The sequence below is a fragment of the Cephus cinctus genome, unplaced genomic scaffold, assembly GCF_000341935.2.
Source record: "Cephus cinctus unplaced genomic scaffold, Ccin1 Ccin1_scaffold0970, whole genome shotgun sequence".
NCBI lineage: Eukaryota > Metazoa > Arthropoda > Insecta > Hymenoptera > Cephidae > Cephus > Cephus cinctus.
In genome coordinates this window covers 283,328-301,544 of record NW_014333527.1, presented here as the reverse complement: position 1 = coordinate 301,544, position 18,217 = coordinate 283,328, and the positions used below count along the sequence as shown (strand labels likewise).

The window sequence follows — 18,217 nt, the reverse complement described above, 5'->3', positions numbered from 1 at the left end:
AGGGGGGGAGGGACTGTGTACGTATCGCCGCTGTCAGTGTCACGTCCACCAATCAGCCAGATATAATTGGTTTAATATAAGCGAGCGGGGTAACTTCACAGTGGTTATCAATGTACTTTGAAAATTGTATATAACGTGGATTTAAAATAATTTTTACGAAAAAATTAAAATTCCATTGTCATTCCAATGACAATAATTATATTCGTGTCTGAGGTAGTCACCTTTATATTTATTAAATTTCTCACGGGCAAATTGTTACATTGAATTCTATTTTAGATCTAATCGCGATTGTGTTAGACGAGTCAATGACTTTATTACGTAAGGCTAATTTGACGTGAGGCCCCGATAGACATTAATTTCGTAATGACATTGCCGGTCGCGGGGGATAAGGCGAAGTCGTGAATGTTTGAGAACCACAGGGGATAGATAATAGAGAGGTTCATGCATATGCATACGCGTCTCCCTTGTAGAAGATGTCTCTGTCGAGGAGGCGAAGAAGGAGGAGGAGGTGGTGCAGAGAGAGCGAGAGAGAGAGAGAGAGAGAAGCGGACGCGAATGACGATGCTGATGGTATTATATAGTGACGCTAGTGGATCTACAGGCTGATCGTCATCCTAGGATCATCGCGTTTCGGTTCTCCTTTGGCTTAGCGCTTTCGTTTCGTTTTACGATTTCAAAGCCGGAGCCGCCGCGTGTAACCGATACGCGTTGTTACACTAACACAGCCAGCCTCCCGCACCCATGGCTCAATAATTATTCATAATTAACAAAGGTTGTGTAATAATTAGCCTCGATAATTAGTGGCGCGGTTGGCCAACCCGATGCGTACCTTTGATACCGATAGGACGCCCGGTACTATCACTGGATGATTGATTTATAGCCGTAAACCAGCCATGAACCCGTGAGCTTGTCCACGCGCGTTACCCATTTTTATATTTTTATTTTATACCCTCTCCCCTCGGCATCCCCGACATATTTTTCAAAGATTTTATAAAATTGACAATCGCCTCGTTCCAGGACATCATCAATGCCGGCGTCACCTACAGGAAGATCTACGTGACCGGTAGAGTGATACCTCAACAGAACTGCGTCAATCAGTGAGTACCTATTGGAATATACGTATAATAAGTCAAAGTGAAGGCTATTGCATGTACAGGGCGTTTCATTGAAATTCGTCATTCGACGTCTAAGCCGTTAATGAAAAGTATCGGGAAAGCCGCGAACTTACGGAACGAGTCGATGACAGTCGAAGAGGATCCCCGGGGTTCAGGTTCTGAGCTTGTACGCGCCGGGACGCCTGCGTCGCGGCGTCGACGCTCCTCCTTGCTCGGGAGACGGAGGAGCGTGTTAACCTTTGCACGGCGCCACGCACACGCGTTCCCACTCGCACGGCACGCACACTTCGTCTCTCACGCAACCTCCCTTCGACTCGCATGCAAAACAGGCCCGCGGACTGGCCAGCCGGCTAATTAACTGCAATAAACGTCCGATGATTTACCGAACGCTGAGCATCGTTCGCGAGCTCTCTCTTAGATATTTTCGGTCTGGGTCGGCGTGTCTCTTTCTATTTTCTCTCCTTTCCTTCTCACTCACTCCTTTGATCCTGTTACTTCTCTCTCTCTCTCTCTCTCTCACTCTCAGTCATTCCCACTTCACGTTTCTTTCACCCTCCTCGATCTCGTACGCGGTATGACCGAAAATATTTTCCCATACTCAAAGGACTTTGCCCTCTAAGGGGTACAGACTGTAGTAAATTTCTTTGGCTTTTTCTTTTTATCTTTACGCGAACGTACGAGGATTATTGAGTGCTCGTATAACGAAGTCAAGAAAATCGAAATCATATAGGAAACTCACGGAAATCCTTCTGCACGCGAAAGACCCTTTACGGGTCCCGTTTGAACGCAACAGCCGGGAAGACACGACGGCGGAGGCTGTACGTAAATACGGTGACTTTTACTGCGCCGTCATTGTCGTCTCGTCTTTGCGTTTCAGTCGTAACGATGCGCTCCCTCTTGCCCGCTTACGATCTTCATTCCCTACCGGGAGGTATTGCGTGCCAGTTAGCTCCCACGGGAATACACTTCAATTCCATAGCTATACTCTATATGCAGAATATGCTATATGCTGAATTTTTTTTCTTACGATTTTATCGCATCATAGAAAATTATTATAGAACATTTTCTTACGTCGATCCACTTTTCAAGCAAGAAGAACCTACTTACAATTTATTTCTGTAGAAATAATTCTCTGGCCTTGGCAATCCTGCCAGAAATATAAGGACATCTTTTTTGTCCACGCAGTAAGAAATTCGCCAAGGATTCACGGACTTTGCACGTGAATTCGTATTATTCCCATATAAAATGGCCTTGAGTCAAACTGAGCCCTTAACGGCCGGTAGGTACGAATGTGCGAAAGGCATCTCCTTAATTACTTGTTGATCTCTTTGAGTCCCCGATGGCTCTGTGAGTAACGGCAGAGCCACGTACGTCGTGATTAACTGCATCCTTGATAGGATTGGTTCGGTTAACTCGCCGAAAGGTAAGTAACGGGGTCGGAGGTGAAACTAGGCGCCACTTAATATACTAGATATCCTTGAACTCTCGTGCGCCTATACGTAAACCCACGGCAAAGGTACCTCGGGGCTCTCAGAGCGCATAGAAGCAGTAGGAGGCAATACCGAAGCTAGTAGCATCAGTATTAGATGGTAATACTGTAATGGCAGTGCTAATCGCTACTAATAGCTGCAAGGTTCAGTGAATGTTATTGCCTAGGTCGTATCAATTTCGAAAGGTCTCGCGACTGTCACCGAGGTCATCGTTCTCCATTTATCGTTACCGGGACGGCCTTAAAGATGCATTTTTAATATTACCAAAGAGAGGCGACCATACCGAGGGTCAAGAGTTCACGTAAGCTGCCGAAAACGCCCACGTGCCAACCAATCCAATCACGGGGAAGAAATGAAGTACGTGTAACACGAAACTCTTCCTGTTAGCCATGCACTCTTTCTGTCTGGCTGTTTCATCAATCACAATGGCGTAATGCGCTCTTTGACCGTATCGGATTGCTCCGGAGCTCGCAGTGGTGCATCGCTACGTACAGGCTACGTGGCTCTAACGCGTAGGGAGGACTGGCGCCACTTATCAGATGCATTATAATTGCCAGGAGACTCGTAACTCGGCGCTACCGAATCCTCATTGCTGGCGGTGAAACCTACAGAAGGGACACGGAGTGTTTCGAGGGAAGTTAATCGCGGTCGAATTAAATTGCACGTTATTGCGTAATCAATTTCTAACGTGATTACGTCCTATTTATGACGTATCGAATCAACGGGTACCAGGTCGAAGCTTTCGGCTGGGGCTGCCCATTCGCGTGATTTGACTCTTAATCGACGGAACTCGTATGGATTGATTGCTCGTCTTGTTTCCTAAGCTGAGACGCGGAAGGTATGTTAATCGTGACGTGTTGTGACAACCGTGTCTCGTTCGTTAGCACGAACCTCTTGGCGTGCTGGGCTTTTTTATGCGCCGTTCGACTTTGCATGTTCGAGGAGAATCCCTTGGGCCGAGGAGTACTCGATCATCTTGCTCCTCCTTGGCGTCTTGGTCAGCGTCGAGAACCGGGACTGGGGCCGATTGAATTGTCGTCGTTGGGAACGTCGCTTGATGGTTGTCGCGTGAAATTCTCGACAAATGGACAAATCAATGGTGATAATAATGTGGGATCGGGTTCAAAGAGGTCTGCTGGGATTTCGGTAGATCTGCTCATTTTGGTAGCTCGGTACTGTGCTAATGGGAAAAGTCAGGAAATCGTATTGGGATGCTGGGAGTAATCTTGCCGGTTGACGTACAGTCGTTTCCTATGGGACGCTTACTGGACGCTGGTCATATATTCTGTGCGCGTCTGTGTGTCAGACGAATCTTGTTGATAGCGACGGAGATAAGGATGTCTCTGGGTACATTAAACTTGCACCTCGTGTAACGTGTACTATGGCTAACCAATGATAATCTTGATGATAGCATCTCGTTAGCCTCACGGGCTTTGATTAAGTAATTTTGCATGGAATGTCGTGTTAATTGATACGTTAATTCGTGAAGTGGGGGGGAAGACTAATGCATGATTCGACGTAACGGGGATATAATGTGGCGATGGATTTTTTTCTTTCTTTTTTTTTTTCCTTTGGACGTAAAATAAATGGCTGGTACTCCGGCCGAAAGATATGTTACCGGTGAATTCCTCAAGTTCCATGATCAATTCTCGTCTTGGTCGAAGGATACTTGCTGGCGAGGAATAATACGGTGGACTGCTCTCCCCCAGGGTCGCTGCACGTGGGTGTTTGGCGCCTCACCATGCGACGTCTTTATTCGCCGAGACGTCGAACATAGGTTTTCGCGTGTTCCCTGTCTCGTATTGCAAGACAATGGCCATACATCCTATGGGGCGTAAGGAGACACCGGCAACGAGGAGAATCGGAAGGTGGGACTTGGGTCAAGATCGGTTCTTCGCGAGTCTTGAAGTCGAGAGAGTTTTTCGATGTTCGCCATTGAATTAATTAGCCACGCTTGAAACCCCCATTGGAAATTCTAACCGTTCGCCATGGTGGGAGACTATCTTTTACATTGTTTATTTTAGGTTTTTTACGGGGTGGAGGAGGATTTTCTATGGTTTCACTTCGCGCGAACTATGCGAGTGCGAAATGATAGAATTGCGACACAGCCACTCGGACGCAAAGGTGATCGGGTCCATGGCTCAAAGAGCACGGGTCGAGGTGAACCCATCTCAAATATTTTGACATGAGCTCGTCTGGAGTCTGTAGTCTGGTGGGTCGAGGATGGACCAGGGAGGATGGGAAAGATAAAGAGAAACAGTTGGGACTTGATTGTGGGTGGTAACTCATGTGATGTTTCTCGTATGCATAATGTGCGTTACTTCTTACTTTACGTGCCATCACCTGGAGACCTCGCCTCGAGGAGAGTACGAGGATCATCCTCGCTCCCGAGGATGTCTGGACGTGAGATCCGAAGCATCTCTCAGGACCACCCGGGCCGATCTCTTCATTACGTAAATTTGCGCCGGTTTATTATGCTCTGTCGGTTTGTTCTAACCATGCTCATATCTTGTGTACGCGTTAACGCTGTTTCGATTGGGAGTGCTGAAAGTATCGAAAGATGTTTCAAATTTTATACCAAGTGAATTTTTGGTCCAGTCGGAGGGGATGCAAGATCGTCAAACTAAACTCCTGTTGCTCTTTGCTACTGCTGCTGCTGCTGCTGCTGCTGCTGCTGATCGCTCGAGAGTGTATTCATGGACGCGCGTGGGGCACCGATTGAGAAACAGTCGTTCAAAGTGTTTGCGGAGTACTTCTAAGATCTCTTCAGGGTTCCCAAGTCTGAGCCCGGTGCTTCGTGGTTCGTTCAGCGACTACAGCCGTACAAACAGCGGGAACCATTCACCTACCTACGATCAGGCTGCCAGGCCATGCATTAAACATCCTCAAACACGAGCGATCTTACGTTGCCATTGAACTGCCTCTCAGGAAGCACGAGCCTCACGAGTGATGGACCTTACGGAATAAATTTTTTGACGCGGCCCAGATATATGCCCAGGATCACTCCATGTATCTTGTGGTTGCGCAACCTGCTTCATCTTCTCTTAGTTACAACAAGTGGATCGGCAGTCGACACTGTAGTCTCAGCAAGGAGTTGGTTTAATAACTAAAGAATTCCAAGTAGTCCGAGCATAGTTTCATATGTCTTATTGAAAAATTTTTCCAAAATTTTTGCCCTCGATATTTCCAAAATATTTTTTCATCACATCTGCGAATAACAATGAATCGTTAGTTGACTACAAAATTCTCTTTAAAAAATCGTTGATGTATTTGCCAATTTTTTTTTTTCTTTTTCTTACCCTCATTACTCTTCCACCTCCCTTTGTGACGTAGGACATCCTAGGTGCGCCTTCACTGGTGTTTCTTGCTTTTCGTTGCCTTTGTCTTATCATCGCCATATCAGGTTGTCCAGCAAGACATTGGGGTGCTGGCTGCGAAGGAAGATTAGCTCTGCGTCTTCTATCGACTTGAACTATTTTTAAAGAATTTCATTTCGAATGATTAGAAAAATTTTTTTAAAAATATTAAACCAATCACTCACCAGGTTCCTCAACGTCGTCGTCTTCCATGTCCGAGATATTGTCGACTGAAAGTAAAATTTCCCACGGTATATTTACACGATGGGATATTTCGATCCAGCAATGCCCAAAGCAATTCGGTGAATATTCGTAAGCGCGTCTACGGTGCATAACACGAAATGATTTTCCGATGAAATAAATACCGAAAGTGATAGCCCCCCGAGAGCCTTTACCGGTGAGAGAGCGAACGTGTGAACCAAGCAGAGGGCGTAGGTGCTCGCGCGTATAAAACGGTTCGCAACCTTTGTAAGATTGTATTATGTAAATCGCCGTAATAAAGATGACAAGACGCAGAAAATTCTACGAGGAACATCCTCGCAGTCAGTCTTCCTCGTTGTGTGAGGCCATTATCGGGCGTATATGAGTAAGTTTTAAGAGTCAAGCGCGAATGAGAGTCGAAAGTGTTAAACCGTTGCGACATAAGGGTACGGCATTAGGTTGCGATATTAAAGTCACGCGTCACGAAATTCTCATTGCGACGATAACATCCTCGCATAATGGCGACTATGCCAAATGTTCGCTGGGACCTTGTTTCTCCCCTACTGTTATCAAACTGTTCCTTTTCACGATCGGTACTAAAAATAGATTCTCACAGCTCAGTCGACGACGCGCAATCGCCACTCCTGTCAATTCCGCTAGATCAGGACGATTTCCTACTCCTCGTATAGGTCCTAATCTGCTACGCTCTCTTCTGGAGTATAAGGATCCAGTAGGATCCCTAGGACGTCCCAGTGAATTTGGTGCGGAAACCTCATCATCGTCATACACCAACTGTCTTCGTGCGCCACCGCCGTAAGGATCTAGAGGCTGCCGATTATAGAGTCTTCCTCCTTCGGGTGGGGATCTGAAAAAAAAAAAGTTTGAACAATAACAAATCCATTTTATTTAATTACCATTGAAATACATCTCGTATGACGAATAGGGTACGTTGGGATCTGGTCCTTGACAACCGCAACTCATGATTTTTCAAAAAAAAATTCTAAATTTGACTAATGCTCGAATTTGTTGTGGGTTTACGAAAAAAAATTTGTATTTCAAAAAAATAGTGACGTTCGAAAATTTTGTGTTTGTCAAAGTAATGGCCGGTCGGGTTGCGAGCGCTTGTAAATGCCTGGAAAACAGTAGCGCAACGAGCTGCGCTCGCTCGTACCGTAAATTCTTGGATGATAAAAAAAGAGCATCGCGAGGAAGACGTTATCGCGTCGCGTCCTTTTACGCTGTTCTACATAACGGGCCGCGCGAACGCTTCGTTCAGGCTGAATAATTGCGGGTTCGCGTGCTCAGCGAAACAAAGCCGTTAATCAGCGATCGGGCGCGCGCGCGCGCGCGCGCTCGTACGGGATTCCAGCTCTAGCGATGGGCGCGCGCACACGCACGCGATCGAGGTGTAACGCCGTGCGTTTGCGCGTTTGCGTATTACACGGGTACTGACACACGTAGTAGTAGTTACCGGTGGGCGCCTGCGCACACGTTTCTCGGCCACACACGCCGCGATATTCAAATGAGCCCCATGTATGTCCGACTATCACGCGGCTATAAATGCTGTTCATAGCTCCATGTATCTCTCCCTGTACCTTGGCTTGGGTTTGCCGCTATATTCACACCGGACAATGCCGTACGCGCCTAGGCTGCTTATAATGCCAGTTAATGCCTCGTTCATTCATCGCGTGTTATGCTCAGTGATACGTCTTAACTATCCCCTTTCCATCTTGTTGAGAAAAATAAAAACAGCCAATTTCGTGTTTAATCGATAGGCCGTTTTGTCATTTGACAATAGGTGGGTCAAGGCTGGAATCTCATGTAGAAATTACGTGGAAGATGCATCGTCTGTGCGGATGAGTTAATAACGGCCTTTATGAGTCCAAGGGTGGATTCTGTAGGAGGGTCTCTGAGTCTGCGGAAACGCCTCGGGGGTTGACGTTGTATGTTTTTCCTGGGAAGCCGACTCGCTGATAGATGGTGGGTTTTATAAATATTGATGTTCGATTCACTCTGGGGACTGCCGAGAGTGAGACAATGTATCAGTCTGCGTTAGCCATGCGGTTTCGGATTTGGTTGGTCAGAGGATCAGCCGAGGTGGCGGATTCCCACTGGGCACGGCGCGAACCGTCATGTTCCTACCGACACTTCCCTCTAGCCGCGGTCACGAATCTGTAATTCAAATCCGAGTCAAATTAATTTAACGCTCGTCATTTTTCACTGGGCGCCGTGTGCTGGCCCACCCTTCAGCCACTATTTCGATATTTCATCCTGAAGGTGCTCGCCGGTGCTCACCCTATGGGCTGATTGATACCTTGGCATTTTTTTTTTTTTTTTTTCACTAGCCAACATAGGAATTTTTGAATTCCAACTGCTCGTGTCAGCTCAGTATTTTTATTTCAGTGAAATTCCTATAGAACCCTATTTTTGATTCTGTCATACGTATGAGGGGGTGTATAGGGGGAAGGAATACGTGGATCTGCTACTCGTTAAATACAGTCGATTCGAAGGGATGAAATGAATGCGGCAGTTGGCGCGGGCCCAAACTGGCATTGTGAGAGTCATTATGACCTAAGGGGGCCCCATTTGTAATGGCCACCTTATAGCCAAGCGATATTAGACACGGGAACCAGAAAAGAATGAGTCGGTGAGTGAGTGAAGTGAGTTAGTGGTTATAATCACGTTAGACTAATCGGTGCTGTAGGGGGTTGCGTCGAAGATGAAAGGGATGAGGGCGTTAAAACGGCCTATTAAGGTCTTCGATAGGGCCCCGCACAATCAGGCCCCCCCCCTCCTCTGCACACAATGACTGCCGGCAACTTTTCTCAAGGGGAGTCGGAGTTATATAGGGACCCCCACCTGATCGTCCAGGGGAATGCGAAGAAAAAAGGTTTGAGTTACATCGATTTCTATCAAGATCCTGGATACCGAGTGGAACGATTCCTTCGGAGGATTCCTCTTCCTTGTTCGGATTAGGGACTCCGGAGCACCGTGGGTCTATGCTGCACCGGGGTACCGAAGATGGAATGTCCTGGGGAATGCGAACGGGGATCGCGTCGTGACTCTTCCTGATAATTTATCGAGTAGTCGTAGGTTAATTCGTTAATAAGCCGAGTTATCCCGAAGGAAAGAAAAAGGGATGATGCACGGCACCCATCCGTGAATTATTACGAGGCTGGACCCTCTATCTTTGAATCTGCGAAGAGTCGAGGAAGAGCGGAATGGGAAGCTCCCTCTTCGGGAGGCTCACAAAGGGAGCCGCTAACCTTCCTGGAAACGTTCCCGGGGCCTCGGCGATTCTCTAATCAAATCGTTTAGCGCCGCGACCCCCCCTTTTGGGTCCCACGCGAAAACCGGACTGAAACGACCTGTAGATTGCTCGCGCGTGTGTCTATATACGTCGTAACAGCATTCGGTACAGGGCAGCGCTATCGGGTCGGGTAGGCCTCGTTACCGTGTACTCAAAAGTTGACTGCACGCTCTGCATACCTATTACGTGGAAGGGAAGCCCGAGGAAGGGAAGAAAACAAAGAATGTATGAAATTTAAGAAAAATAAAGGGAGGAAAAGAGATCGAACCGGCGGTTAGCATATTTGAATATTTATTTAGCTGATTATTATTTTATCGATTCGATGGAAATTCGATCGGTCCTTAACCTACCGTCTCCGATACACGGCAGCCGCGTCGATTACCAGCGTCGGGATCGAAATTATTAGCATCGCGAAAATAAATAAGGGTTGACCGACTATAAATTTTCGAAACCCTGGTTATATCACGCCCTGGCGCTAATTCGGCGCTACCGCCCCGCGGACTCGATAAAATGTTAATTTTATTCCTTTACGGCACTTCCTCCATTATCCAACGTTCTACCTCGTAACCGTACCAACTTCGATTTTATTGCCAACCGTGGAAATGAAACTGTGGTTACCACTGATACGCATCTCGGATGTTAAATACATGCTTGTTATATATATATTTTTTTATTTTTGCAGATTCTTCAAAGTGATGGACGACTTCGCCTCTACCGGTGGACCAGGTAAGCACGTCGTTACAGTAAAGTTCAAATACGTAGGTATTTGTGAGATATGATACTTTTTTAGCTTGACTGTACCAGTGGGGCCTTCTTAATTTACTTTTCGTTATGGCGCCCGCAATTTTATGCCGCGCGCGAAGAACGAGTACCCGAGAGCCTCGGGAGGCCCCCTCATTTTTACCCGTGAGATCGCGACTCGGCTTCCGTCCCTGAAAATTTCGTTAGCCATCCTCAGAACGCAGCTCGAGCAACTCGCGTTCAGAGAGCAGAGGTAATCGCCCACGCCATGTACTTGCAGTTGAGCCCGTACGTACATACATGCCCTGTTGTTAATTATCTGCCGCCGTTTATCAACCGGCTAAGAGAAGAAGAAAGTTGCTGCTCGAAGCGCTTCTCATCCTCTCTGCACTTTGTCATACTTCGTTTTGCTTTGACTTCTCCGTAGACTTCCCGTAGCACCCAAGGAGGCCAGCGAGGATCTAGATTTCGTATAGATCCTTCTGAACTTGATCCACGAATACACGCTGCTCATAGGTACCACAGCAGATGGATAAATGAGAACTGTTGAAATAGGACCCAGGAAGCATGATGAAGAAGGTACCCCGGTACACCAGGAACGAGTCTCAGTGACTTGGACGACGCATTCCGAAGCAAAAGGGACCGCTGAGGCCCCATCCATCGGTCCCCACTTAGCTTTTATCAATACCCAATACCCAATGTCGAGTGGGCAACGATTGATTTTTGGGTCCTTTGGGCATTATCATGGATCCACATGCTGCTATCTCTCTGGTGTCTCTCTGCACGTTCAGCCCTGAGGTCGGGACTTTCAATTTCAAAAAACAATAGTCTGTGTCCCATAAGATAGGAATAGACACGCACCTGATGGATCTTTGATTTATTAATTTTTCTCGACTACACTTTGTCTAATTTCCTAGGAGTCACATAGACGCACCAGCATGGTGGGTGGTGTAGATATTAAGATAATTTCTATAGTCAACCCGATCGCACTGTCAGTTTCTCACGTATGGCGGCTACCAACTAGCATCGTTCCTTCAGAATCACCAGAGGCTATTTGAACCCATCCTTGCATATATATCATATTACCACATTAACCACGTCCCTTCGGGATACTCCCGTGACTACTCTGGTAGCACGAAAAACCATGCGCGTAGGGAGTGGCACAGAATCATAGCCCGAAGCCACCGCTCTCTTAGTCCTCCGTCGTATTCACTTTGAGCTACCAAAAAATCATGAGATCATTTGGACCGGTGTTATACGTATCATCCATATATAATACCTACCCATGTTACCTAACAACAATTTCTCGAAGATGAACGTGTCTATTCTCCAAATGTATTACTGCCGATCGTAGCACGTCCTACCACCCATACAGTGGATCAATGGATTTTGAGATACGATCGATGATCTTGTCTTTGATGGAGCCGCGTGATCGACAGTGATACGTACCGGCCTGGACATAATTGTTTGTACCTTAGAACCACGAGTACTTTACGTAACCCAGCCCACCTTGGTCGAGTCTCTTAAGTATTGCCATTCGGCGTATAATTGTAACACCTTTACAAGGGAGTCTGCCAAGAAAAATTTTGAATTTCCCGCCTACCCAGAGCTCTTGACGTATTCCAGGTCATCGCTGGTCCATCAACGGATTCTGGATCGATCAGACCCTGGTCCATGTACGTGGATTGTAACGATACATTGGACATCAGTTTTGCCGCTGTTGTACTACCGTTGACTGATGTTTGATTTGAGCTTAGTAACGGCAGGGGGTCTTCAGGTACCCCGAACTTCTAACAATGAGTTCAGACCGAGTCCGTATATCTTACGTCTTCACGTATCTTGGTTTAGTACGTGCATATGGGTATATCGGATTATGTATATGGAGCCAGAGACAAAGGTTGACTTTTAAAGCGGCTACTTTTCGTCTAGCCTGTACTCTCGGTTTCGAGTATACGTATAAAATCAATCCGGCGAAACGATCCCATAACGATCTCGCGATCCATTTAAAGATTTTATCTAAGTTGGGCAGTTTGCGAATGTGCGCGCCGGGGTGCACGCTCCAGATTCGCATTAGATGGCGACGTGTTCCTGGAATAAGATCTCTCAGTTGTCTCCTACTAGGCGTATAAGTTACTCAGCATGCAAACTCGGCCGAGATGACCTCGTGGAAGATAACGCGCAGGAAGGAATGAGCTGAGGTTGCGCCCCGGTCGAATGAGCAAACCGGAGCAACTCGGATTACCTTCTCGTTTTTAGGCGCGACCTCGTGTCCTTCGTCCTTATGATATACAGAGCTCTTGAATTATACCACTTTTTGGCGAACCCGAACGATCTTCGCCATTTCGGACTCGAGCAGGGCGACTCTTTAATCTGACAAACTTTCCCTTCGGCTGGCTTCAAAATACGCGTCAGAAGTTACCTTGTTAGGACACGAGTCAGAAAGGCGTATCGAGGAATTCTCTCACGAGACGTCTGAAGTAAGCAGTGCCGTGGACATTCTCAAGCATACTGGGTCTTAAAGACGTCATTTGTAAACTGGCAATTTTGATCGATCGATCGAAAGAAGTTTATCTCTCGTCGAAGGATTTTTCGAGTTTTCTATACCTGTCACGAGTGCGAGAGAGACGGACTTATGAGCCTTCGCACGAGTAAGACAAAGACAGACATACCGATCAGCAAAATTCAAGGTAGACCCCTCTATAGAATTTGCTCTCCTATATCCCAGTTTAAATTTTCGAACTATACGTGATATTGGCTTGTTTCAATCGTGATCCCTAATTTCTTCTTTTCAATTAATATTCATCTTGAATACGTAATTTTAATACCTTATTTACCGAAGTACGGTAGCCTCAAAAGTACAGAGTCCCTTACGCACGTGCTTCTTCCCCATTAAAGCTACACTTTCCTCGTAGAAGGCATGCGGCCCGTACCATGACGTCGTGACTGGCTCGTATGTACCAGGGTCGCGAGGTTCCTCGTGAATTCGTCGCAGCTTTTTGCCGGCAATTTGCGATAATATTATAATCAGCCCCTTGCTGGGTTCGGCGCGGGCCACGGCGCACGCTCGGAGGATTAAATTGATGATCCATGGAATCGTGATACTCGCGATGCTTTTATTTCGCGGTTCCACGGTGTATACTCGGAGAGCTATAAAAATTCCTTATAAGGTTGTACCACGAGGATTCGAGCCATTGGTCGATATACGACAATGATCGGTACCGACAGAGAGGAGTGACTTTTGCCAGTATATTACGCAAGAACGCTTAACCTCACTCTTTTGTATTTTATTCTATCGCGGTCCAGAGGCTCCCGAGCAATTTGTCTTGTTCGGTCGGGCACTCCTTGTGTCTTTTTCTTCCTTTCTTGTTCCCCCTTTTCTTCGTCTCTCTCGTCTCCCCTTTTTTCACTCTTTTTATTAACTGCGCTCCCGCCGATACACGAACGGCACCGTGTACCATCGGTACGGAGAGTCTCTTCGGGAACGATGGGTACAAATCACTATCGATCTGTTGCCAAATTAACCAGGTGATTGATCATGGGTTATCGGGGAAAGGAAGGAGGAGACATTGAGAAAGTTAGTTGGCTGTAAAACTCCTTTTGATACTTTGCATTATTTTCTTACAGGACTGTACGACGAGGTTGCTTAATGAAAATTGTCGTACGATCATTGTAACATTTAGTTGATACATATCTTTTTTTTTTTTCAATCGTTTGCTCCGATAGTTTACGTTTCCGATAAGAGACGAACGTTCGTGAAACTTTGTTATCGATCTTACCGAGAAATAATTTTCTTTATGTTACAGATGATCTCATAGGAGTCCATTGTACTCATGGGGTCAATCGCACCGGATATATGATCTGCCGGTAAGTCATTCGGTTCTTATTGTGTATATATGTAGAATAGGCAGTATCATGAGTTAGTCCGGTCATCGGTACACTGATCGTTACTGAGTATAGTATACAGGTCTAATTAGCTAATTGTATTTATAGTCGAGTTGGGAATTCTTGTTGAATTCTCGTACGTGAAGTGGCATTCTTTTGAGGGGAGAAACGAATTTTGGTCGTAAACGAAGTTTCGTTATTTTCCTCTCGACGTTATAGGAAGTCACTTTGTCGCTTTACGTATTTCGATAGAAATCTAATTCGTTTTTTCGTAGAGCCTTCGAGCACGCAAACTCCACGTTCTCTTATTTCCTTTCTTTTCTCTTTTTTATTATAGATATCTCGTGCAGCAATTAGGCTGGGAGTACCAGGACGCACTTAAAGGTAATGGCATTAAGAGATTGTATTAAAAATTTGTATACCTCGGAGAGATCCAATTTCTTTTGGATCGGTTTGACAATCCAAACGTATCGCTTGCGAAAAGATAAATCTTCACGATCTTAAGTCATCTTCACTACAGATATCCGAGACGAGTGTTTGCGTACAACCCATAAAGATTAATCAGCTCGGTTTTCTCTCGTCGGTATTCTAAATCCAAGTGAAATCTACACCGCTGATAATTACTAAGCCATGACGCAAAGCATCGGTAGATACCCATAATTCAGAAAGATAAAATCAGTATCCAAAAAGGCGGCGCCTACACCATAGAGAGACAATACGGAGTTACCAGGTTTAATTAGGATTGGTAGATGGGAAAATGGGATTTTATTGCTACCCCCTGAACGCTGCCTTTAATACCATCATTCTAGACGGCCCTGACCTAATCTCGGCTAATGTGGCCAGAAGTTATATTACCGACGGCTCAAACGATTTCGACGCGAGTTAAGAGGCACGTTAACCCATGTCTTTTCTGTCCAAGTAAATTTCTCACTTCCCATACGTACCGCGTATCACGCGAGCCAAACGATTTCTCGATGATAAAGGTCAAAATGAAAATTCCTGAGTCTCTCGCTTCGACCGTCGCTCTGCGACATTATCAATTATACCGGCCGAATACCAGGATCCACTCCCACGCGATTCCACGACTTTATACCAGTTAATTCTTTAGCCTCGTAATCCATTCGCGGGGGGCGACGATCGACGATCAAGGGCTGCTCCGTCGATATTTCACGCAGGGCCGCCTCGTAAAGCAGGGCGTTTAGTGTCACCACCGTATGTAAATATGATACTCCGTTAGCGCGCCCCGTACGAGATGGGAGTTACAGCATCCAGACGGCTGTAGCTTATATCTTCTTTCCTCCACTTACCCGACCCTGGCATCCGATCGCTGGTATTAATGCCACTTTAAAACGCTAAGTAATACTTCTTAGCCCGAAGCTCCTCGTATATTTTACACGAGCGTTTACACGTACTCGTAAGCACACCAAGGCTCGTTTCTCGCGTCTTCGGCTTTTGATATACATTGAAATCGACGACCACCCTGTTCACCCTTCTTGTACAGCCAAGGCTATCGAGCTTTTCTCACGGTTACTTATATTCCACAGGGTATACAGAGTGACTCTGAATCCATCCATGCGAAATTTTTTTTGTTGAACTTGTATTGATCTGTTTTTTTAGCTTTCCAAGAGGCACGCGGTTATCCGATCGAACGCGAGAATTACGTGGAGAGCCTGAAACAGGTACCCAGGGGCGAGAAGATAGACACGAGCCACGTGGTGTTAGTAGAGAGACGTAATCGTAATGTTGTCGGGAAGAAAGGATCGAAAAGGGAAAGAAAGAGAAAGCCGAACACGTCCAGTGCATCTCGGGAGTCTTGGAGAAGCGCTCCAACGTCTTATCAGTCATCCAGACGAGGATTCCCTGAAGGTTCGTCGTATCAGCAGCCATATCCGTTCGATGGTGCTGAGTTTGGACTCTTTGCACCCATGATGCCGCCGTTACCACCACCATCCTTGTCAGCGGTACCGTCGCTACCACCGCCAAGGATCAGACACAGATCCAGACCATCTCGATACGGAGCCTATTGTCCATCACCTGGTCCACACAATCCGCCAGCCATCCTACCGCCAATGCCACCGCCCGGACCTTCGTATCATTGCACGAATTATCATCCGAGACATTCGACTTTGAGGGTGTCAGGACCTCCCAGGCTAATTAGACCACCCTCTCAACCATCCACGTCACTGGGCTCTTACTCTTCGATCGTTAAATATAATCGTGCGAGGAACGACGGTTCCTCCGTACCTTTTGACAGCGCTGTCAGGCGTCCTGTCAATCGTACGAAATTGCGTAACAGGCCCAACGACCAGGACTTCACAGTCGACACGTTCGAGGAGAACCTAACGGCGACCCTGCCGCCGAATAAATGGATCAGAGGTTGTTCGGCGGCGAAGAAATGACGTCAACCTAATTAGGGTGTTAAGGACAATGACATAACAAAGGCGGACCATGTCCCATTCGTATCGATAAATTGGGATACGCATGGACGAGGCGACTCCAGAAGACCTGGAGGACGTTCTAGTAAAGTTAATCAAATATCTTGTAATCTGAGGTCTACACGTGTTACCTTTCTTCAAAAATTCCTATAACTCATTAATCCAGCGAGACTGTTCGTACGAGCTAATAAATATATCAAGCTTATTTGTATATTCTTCGTGGCTCTTGAAACGTTCTAGAGCCGCATGCGCTGTCCTTGCAGGAGAGAAAGTACGGAACGAGATGATCCCACCGATTTACCAGGAGACCTTACCAGATGATTATCATTCATGAATTTCACCTACTTACCAATTCGACTAATTGAATAAGTGTCCCGATACCTAATTCGTCTTCGATACCGAAGTACTTGGAAATCTGGCTCCAGTTGCGCTGTACGCAATTAGGGGTACACGTGCCCATGATCAAGATAGGATCGCGCATCGTGGCTGGGATCTTCTCATGGCGCACGAGTCGATATAAATCAGGGAATAATTGACGGCAACGTGATACCAGTACAGTTCCATTTCGTGTGGAGATCAATTTCTCCAAGTCCTACCGAACGAGAGATTCCTTAGGGTTTCGATGCCATCCAGAAGGAGGGACGGAGGATCTATGGGCTCCCCGATCTTTTTGGTAGCCAGGAGGGGACGGTATTCGAAAATTTTTTTTTTTATATGGGATCTTACGTATACCTGCATCACTGGGTACTCAAGGGTATGTATGTCGATCGGGGTCACTTTTTTGCCACGTCTTTCCCGCGAGGCTTCTCGATGATTTCTATGATTTCCAAGATGAGACTCCGTAAGGCTGTGTAACGAGCCTATAATGCATTCGGTGTACAGATGTAATTGGCCTCACGGGGAAAGCTGAAAGAACGGACAGTCGTGTGTCTCGTGTCTCGTCGAGATATTAAAGTGATTCAATATTCGGCCCCGGTCAAAGGTCACGCGTGTAGGAGGGACACGTCTCTCGCGCGCCTGCCCATATATCACAAACTGCCGTTGGCGTGCGTGGAATAATTCTTTAAGAAATTGCACTGCCACGCCATAGCGAGAGGAGATACTGCGCGCGTACGTTATACTTGTGTATATGCGAGGAGTACGCGTGAGGCGTATGGGGAATAATCGATAGGTAATCGATAAGTAAAAATTAAATTTTTTTATTTGACATTTATTAACTCAACTCATTCGTACAGCGCGAAAGTTTGGCAACCGTTAATTTTCGAGTATATAAGGTAAAGTATCTAGGCTCCTTATCTACGAAGTGTTGATTAATACGTAATATTAATTTAGATGGTAATTTGTTGGGTAATAAATACCTGGATGCGTGCGTATTATGCGCGCGCCGGTGATATATGGCAACACGTAGCGACACACGCACGGCATCACGCATGCTTAGAATTCTAATCAGGTATCGAGTCTCCGTAGTCGTCAGGCAGAATGTGGATTCTCCTTCAATTACCAAAAGACTCGATCTTGTTTACTGGAGGATTTCGGACAGAATTCACTTTTGAGAAGTCGTCATCGTTCCACGTGTCGTCCTATCTTAATCTATCGCGGCTTTACGAGCTACGCGTATATACGTATATACTGGGTGAAAAAAAAAAAAAAATACACAGAGTGAAAAAAAGAAGTAAGAAAATCTTCA

The 18,217-nt window shown here is 46.2% G+C and overlaps 2 protein-coding genes across 2 annotated transcripts in view; one reads left to right on the top strand and one right to left on the bottom strand.

Moving 5' to 3' along the window:
• Nucleotides 1–16,741, top strand: part of LOC107271423 (RNA/RNP complex-1-interacting phosphatase) — a 36,447-nt gene extending 19,706 nt beyond the window's left edge. Inside the window, exons 5-9 of the mRNA XM_015747409.2 lie at nt 1,018–1,097; nt 10,155–10,198; nt 14,017–14,077; nt 14,433–14,479; nt 15,713–16,741. Coding sequence (XP_015602895.1) covers nt 1,018–1,097; nt 10,155–10,198; nt 14,017–14,077; nt 14,433–14,479; nt 15,713–16,494 — 1,014 coding nt within the window. The 3' untranslated portion in view covers nt 16,495–16,741. The remainder of the gene's footprint in view (nt 1–1,017; nt 1,098–10,154; nt 10,199–14,016; nt 14,078–14,432; nt 14,480–15,712) is intronic.
• LOC112494904 lies at nt 1,106–7,299 on the bottom strand. Its single transcript, XM_025088674.1, has 5 exons — nt 7,088–7,299; nt 6,777–7,027; nt 6,147–6,191; nt 5,905–6,077; nt 1,106–5,813 (listed from the first exon to the last, which is right to left on the bottom strand). The coding sequence occupies exons 1-5, from the start codon at nt 7,141–7,143 to the stop codon at nt 5,808–5,810; spliced, it is 531 nt and encodes a 176-aa protein (XP_024944442.1). The 5' UTR covers nt 7,144–7,299; the 3' UTR covers nt 1,106–5,807.
• Nucleotides 16,742–18,217: the final 1,476 nt, after the last annotated feature.

What these genes read in the sequence shown, in the direction of transcription:
- LOC112494904 (XM_025088674.1), bottom strand. Translation starts at nt 7,143, where the DNA reads ATGAGTTGCGGTTGTCAAGGACCAGATCCCAACGTACCCTATTCGTCA. An exon ending in TGCGCGTCGTCGACTGAGCT is followed by an intron (nt 6,192 to 6,776) that starts GTGAGAATCTAT and finishes TTTTACTTTCAG; the next exon opens with TCGACAATATCTCGGACATG. An exon ending in CGACGACGTTGAGGAACCTG is followed by an intron (nt 6,078 to 6,146) that starts GTGAGTGATTGG and finishes CTTTAAAAATAG; the next exon opens with TTCAAGTCGATAGAAGACGC.